A 5,776-nucleotide genomic window follows, 5' to 3' on the forward strand; every position below is an offset into this window, starting at 1 on the left:
CTATCCTTTGTCTCTTCAGGTCAGCCCATGTGAGGAGACGAGATGAGGTAGTGTTGGGTGAGTAACTGAAAGGTTGCTGGTTTAACTGCCTGGGCCGACTAGGCAAAAATATCTGTAGATGTGCCCTTGATCAAGGCACTTAACCCTAATTGCTCCTGTAGTCCTTCTGGAAAAGATTGTCTGCTAAAATGAGTTTGAGACTACTCTCCTCTTCGTGGGGGTCAAAGCTGAGCTCTTTGGGTCGTGCAAAAGTGCTGTCCTATCTGCTTTTATAGGTGGGGAATATGGTTGGATATGAATTGGAAAATGTTTGCCCAATGTGCATCCAATTTTTTTAATTTTAATTTCATTCTACATTATAAACTTAATATCATAATAAATGTGGATTACCTCCAGAGGTGGTAAGAAAGATCTGATCACAATGTGTCTTTAAATCATCTACACCTGTCTAAAAATGTGGGCACAATCAGATTGTGGACAAGATCAGGACATTGAGTCCATGTTAGCACCAATTATAAACAGGGCTACTCCATTGCCCACTAGTGATTGGTAATGTCGACCCAGCAGTGCTCAGTGAACAAATTACATGCAGGTGCTATATATTTAGTCTAAACCTGACAGCCAGGCTGTTATTGCGAAACAGCAAAGGCTTTAATTACGAAACATAAATATATAATAGTCTACTACACGTGACGGATCTAGTCACAGCCTCTTTTTCAATAATCCTATACTTGCTTTTCAAAGACGCATCAAGATCAATCGTCTCACGTTATCTAACTTGGCACACATTTATTTATAAACCACCTTTTCTACTCTTAAGCGCTTGAAGTCCATTGCACATTCTGTGGTGAAATGGGCGTGTTTTGGGGACTGATGCAAATAACACTCAGTTGGTATAAATAGTTTCTCTGCAAGCATTTCCCTCAGGCCAGTGAATACATCTGAACTAAGCTGATCGAAAAGACACACTCAGCACAATGTAAGTAGAAATGATAGGTCATCATTGCATTGATTAGGTTTGTTTGATTTGTTATGGTGTTAAGTAATTAAAGGAAGAGGGATTTGTATAGAAATGGGTAATAACATAGTTTCTGTCTTTTAAGGTATTACAATATTGCAATCTTAATGATTTATGTCTGTATGATATATTTTTCATATGATGATGTCACTGCCTGTTTGTGTGTACTTTAGGTTTTTCATGTGACGACAGCACGTGACAAATACATTTGATTTGAAAACCTAAAGTACACAAAACAGTGGTTTTGTGTACTTTAAGTTTTCAAATCAAATGTATTTGTCACATGCGCTGAATACAACATATGTAGTAGACTTTACAGTGAAATGCTTACTTCCGAGCCTTTCCCAACAATGCAGAGTCAAAATCTAAGAATAATTTGCTAAATAAAAATGGAAATAGTAACACACCAAAATAACTATAACGAGGCTAAATACAAGGAGTACTAGTAACAGTCATTGTGCAGGGGTAGAATGTTGTTGAGGTAATATGTATATGTAGGTAGGGGTAAAAGTGACTAGGCAATCGGGATAGATAATCAACAGAGTAGCAGCACCATATGTGAAGAGTGTGAAAGAGTATGAAAGTGTGTCTATGACTGTTTGTGTGTACTTCAGGGTTTATTTGGCAGGGTTGGTTGGCTTGGTTCTCATCTTGACTGCTGAAGCCAGAGTTGGGTAAGGAAGTTCTAATACACTTCTGTTATTACTTTCCACACATCCTAACCACGTGTTTCAGAATAATACTGTTTGTATAATGAATGAACAGTATCCGGGCTAAATCGTATGCTATTGTTCTTTTTTTATTTGTTTTCCACTGTTTCCTTTCAGAAACTCTTCTGAGTCTCGCTTCTGCACAGAGTCAAAGGAATGTCTGCTCTATGATCTGGTGTGCAAGAATGATGATTATGAGGTCAGTCTTGTGCAGCACAAATTAATGGCACATTGGGGCTACAATTTAGGAGTTTGTTTCACCACTTTTGTGACCAATTTTTTTTATGTTTAGTTGTTGGTCAGGGTAGCAGATACAAAACAATAGCATTTGCATTCAAATATCAAATCAACAACATGATGTTCATCATTATCATCCCCATTTTGGTTATCGTATTGGGTTTCGGTAATCTGAAAAATGTTGTAGATCAGTTCTGCAGGGTTGTTGATCAGTTATGCCCTTTTTGCGCAGTCTCATCCTAATCCCGTCCCCAACATCTGCAACACAAATACACTCTACAGCAGAGGACTCTTGAGTGAAGGTTTGTGCCTGTGTTACAGGTGCGCCACTATGACTCAGTGAAATGGTTGTCAACAGATGAGGAAGCATACTTCATGGACAAGGCCACCTACACTGCCTTTAGGAGACTCTTCAACTATATCACCGGATCCAACAAGGTGTGTGTGTGTGTGTGTGTGTGTGTGTGTGTGTGTGTGTGTGTGTGTGTGTGTGTGTGTGTGTGTGTGTGTATCAATCTATTTGTGTGTGTGTGGATGCACGTGCATGAATCTGTTTCCATGCATGTGTATACCTGGTAACAAGTGCTTACACAGATCTTTCCTATAGGCGTCAACATTGACATGACAGCTCCGGTGACTGTCAAAATTGAAGAGAAGAAGTGGGGGTCGTCTGTCTTCACCCTCAGCTTCCTCCTGCCGTCTACCCATCAGATGACTCCTCCCCAACCCACTGATGACAAGGTAAAGCCAAATCCTAAATAGAACCTATGCACATGATCTGAGAGGATTTGATTGGTGTATGCAATATGGCGAATCTTCCACTTAGCCTATCAGAGGGCAAAGTGGAGCTATTATCATATTGCTGACACCTGTCAAAAATCTGTAAACCTGACACAATTACATCCACATCGGTAGCTAGGGGTCTGTAGTATTTGTGTGCTTTATTGAGTGGGTTTTTTCAAATACTTAAGCTGAGCTCAATTAGCGCCAATGGAATAGTCCCAAAAGTAAAAACCTCACCCACCTGGCACCTTAGTAAAACTGAATCTAAGTTGAACATGATATGATTGTCTATCAGACCTGGGTTCAAGAAGTATCTTTCAAATAGTTAGATATAGCTTGTATAGTGTCATGTGGGCAGGGTTTGCACTTTTGGGACTGTTCCATTGAGCCAGGCAAGCTCAATCGAGCGCAGCTTAAGGGTTTATTATGACATGGGTTCAAATGGTATTTGTTATTTTTAAAGACCGCTGGTTAACAATCAAATCAAAATCAAATCAAATTTATTTATATAGCCCTTCGTACATCAGCTGATATCTCAAAGTGCTGTACAGAAACCCAGCCTAAAACCCAAAACAGCAAGCAATGCAGGTGTAGAAGCACGGTGGCTAGGAAAAACTCCCTAGAAAGGCCAAAACCTAGGAAGAAACCTAGAGAGGAACCAGGCTATGTGGGGTGGCCAGTCCTCTTCTGGCTGTGCCGGGTGGAGATTATAACAGAACATGGCCAAGATGTTCAAATGTTCATAAATGACCAGCATGGTCGAATAATAGTAAGGCAGAACAGTTGAAACTGGAGCAGCAGCATGGCCAGGTGGACTGGGGACAGCAAGGAGTCATCATGTCAGGTAGTCCTGGGGCATGGTCCTAGGGCTCAGGTCCTCCGAGAGAAAGAAAGAAAGAGAAGGAGAGAATTAGAGAACGCACACTTAGATTCACACAGGACACCGAATAGGACAGGAGAAGTACTCCAGATATAACAAACTGACCCTAGCCCCCCGACACATAAACTACTGCAGCATAAATACTGGAGGCTGAGACAGGAGGGGTCAGGAGACACTGTGGCCCCATCCGAGGACACCCCCGGACAGGGCCAAACAGGAAGGATATATGTAGATGTCATTGTGATTTCCCCGTACAGGTGTACTTTACTGAGATGCCAGACATGAAAGTGTACGTGAGGGGCTACGGTGGATGGATGATGTCTTTGACATCCAGTGTAAACTCCATGCTGCTGAAAAGGCAGCTAGACAAAGTCCAGGCCACCTACAACAAAGACTACCACTATGCTGTGGGATATGACAGGTGGGAGCACAGATACAAATCCTTCAATATACTCATATCCAACATCAAACCAAATTCCACCACAATACTTTTTTCAAATATACTTTAATATTTTGTGTGTGTCCTTCAGCCCAAAGAAGATTCTGAACAGGCACAATGAGGTGTGGTACATTGTTGAGGGAGAGCCTGTGTGCCCTACCTCCTCCTAAACATCCTCCTCCACTACTGCGGAGTCTGGCATTACTGCTTTGAGGAGGACCAATTGGAGGTGCATGGTAGACTGAGAACAACAATATGAACTAAGAGATGTGTCCTTGATCTAGTGGCACTGTAATCCAAAATCAATATGCCACATGCTATAGAGTGTATACACACTGCATGTCTTCAAATTTTCTCATACTTTTTCAGGATTCAATTTGTTAGAGAGGTGACGAGCACCCCCTAGACCTGTGATTCAAACTCTGTACAATCAATGTTGACTATGACTTGGAACTTTTTCTCAATAAAATATGAATTGTGTCTGTGTTGAGTTTGTTTGCTTAAATATATGCCAAACAAATCCTCTACAGCTCTTTGGTCATACTCAAGTGGTGGTGAATACAGTATGATTATAATGAACATAAAATCTTGGGTAATTGCGTCAGATACCATATTTGTTACATAGTCTGCCCAAAGAGAGATCACAATGAACATTACAAATTAACATGTTACATTTTAGTCCGTTAGTAGACCTTCCTCTCTAGAGCGACTTTGTTTCAGTCACTCCTTTCACAAATACAGTGAAGTCGTGTACAGTGAATACACCGTTCGCCATTCAGTGCCGCCATTAATAATGAGGTCATGTTCATGGAAGAAGATTTCTCAAATAGTTCAGATAAGTAAGAAAACAGATCAAGTATACTCTTAGAAAAAAAGAGTTCCAAAAGGATTCTTTGCAGAGGGATAAGGTTTTACCAAAAACCGTTTTGTTCAGAAGAACAATTTTGGAAGAAAAGGGTTCTTTGTAAGTCAAAGGGTTTTACCTAGAAACTATAAATATCCTAAGAACCATTTTTGGAAGAAAGGGTTCTTTGATGACTCTTTGGAAGGCAATACGTGTTCTACATAGAATAATTTGAAGTTGGAAGTTTACATACAATTAGGTTGGAGTCATTAAAACTCGTTTTTCAACCTCTCCACACATTTCTTGTTAACAAACTATAGTTTTGGCAAATCGGTTAGGACATCTACTTTGTGCATGACACAAGTAATTTTTCCAACAATTGTTTACAGACAGATTATTTCACTTATAATTCACTGTATCACAATTCCAGTGGGTCAGAAGATTACATACACTAAGTTGACTGTGCCTTTAAACAGCTCGGAAAATTCCAGAAAATGATGTCATGGCTTTAGAAGCTTCCGAAAGGCTAATTGACATTATTTGAGTCAATTGGAGGTGTGGATGTATTTCAAGGCCTACCTTCAAACTCAGTGCGTCTTTGCTTGACATCATGGGGAAATTGTAGACCTCCACAAGTCTGGTTCATCCTTGGGAGCAATTTCCAAATGCCTGAAGGTACCACGTTCTTCTGTACAAACAATAGTACGTATAAGTATAAACACCACGGGACCATGCAGACGTTGTACCGTTCAGGAAGGAGACGTGTTCTGTCTCCTAGAGATAAACGTACTTTGGTGCGAAAATTACAAATCAGTCCCAGAACAACAGCAAAGGACCTTGTAAAGATGCTGGAGGAAGCAGGTAC

At 40.5% G+C, this 5,776-nt stretch overlaps 1 protein-coding gene across 1 annotated transcript; it reads left to right on the plus strand.

Moving 5' to 3' along the window:
- Nucleotides 1-631: 631 nt before the first annotated feature.
- Nucleotides 632-4,541, plus strand: LOC115145513 (heme-binding protein 2-like). The gene is made up of 7 exons (XM_065002780.1): nt 632-979; nt 1,633-1,692; nt 1,846-1,927; nt 2,287-2,407; nt 2,573-2,706; nt 3,886-4,049; nt 4,159-4,541. Coding segments are annotated over exons 1-7 (642 nt in total). The 5' UTR covers nt 632-977; the 3' UTR covers nt 4,238-4,541.
- Nucleotides 4,542-5,776: the final 1,235 nt, after the last annotated feature.

This window comes from Oncorhynchus nerka, linkage group LG17, assembly GCF_034236695.1.
Source record: "Oncorhynchus nerka isolate Pitt River linkage group LG17, Oner_Uvic_2.0, whole genome shotgun sequence".
NCBI lineage: Eukaryota > Metazoa > Chordata > Actinopteri > Salmoniformes > Salmonidae > Oncorhynchus > Oncorhynchus nerka.

Bases quoted from the DNA above. Each gene is read 5' to 3' on its own strand.
- LOC115145513 (XM_065002780.1), top strand. The intron at 1,693-1,845 runs GTAAGGAAGTTC...GTTTCCTTTCAG, and splicing joins ACTGCTGAAGCCAGAGTTGG to AAACTCTTCTGAGTCTCGCT. The intron at 2,408-2,572 runs GTGTGTGTGTGT...TCTTTCCTATAG, and splicing joins CACCGGATCCAACAAGGTGT to GCGTCAACATTGACATGACA.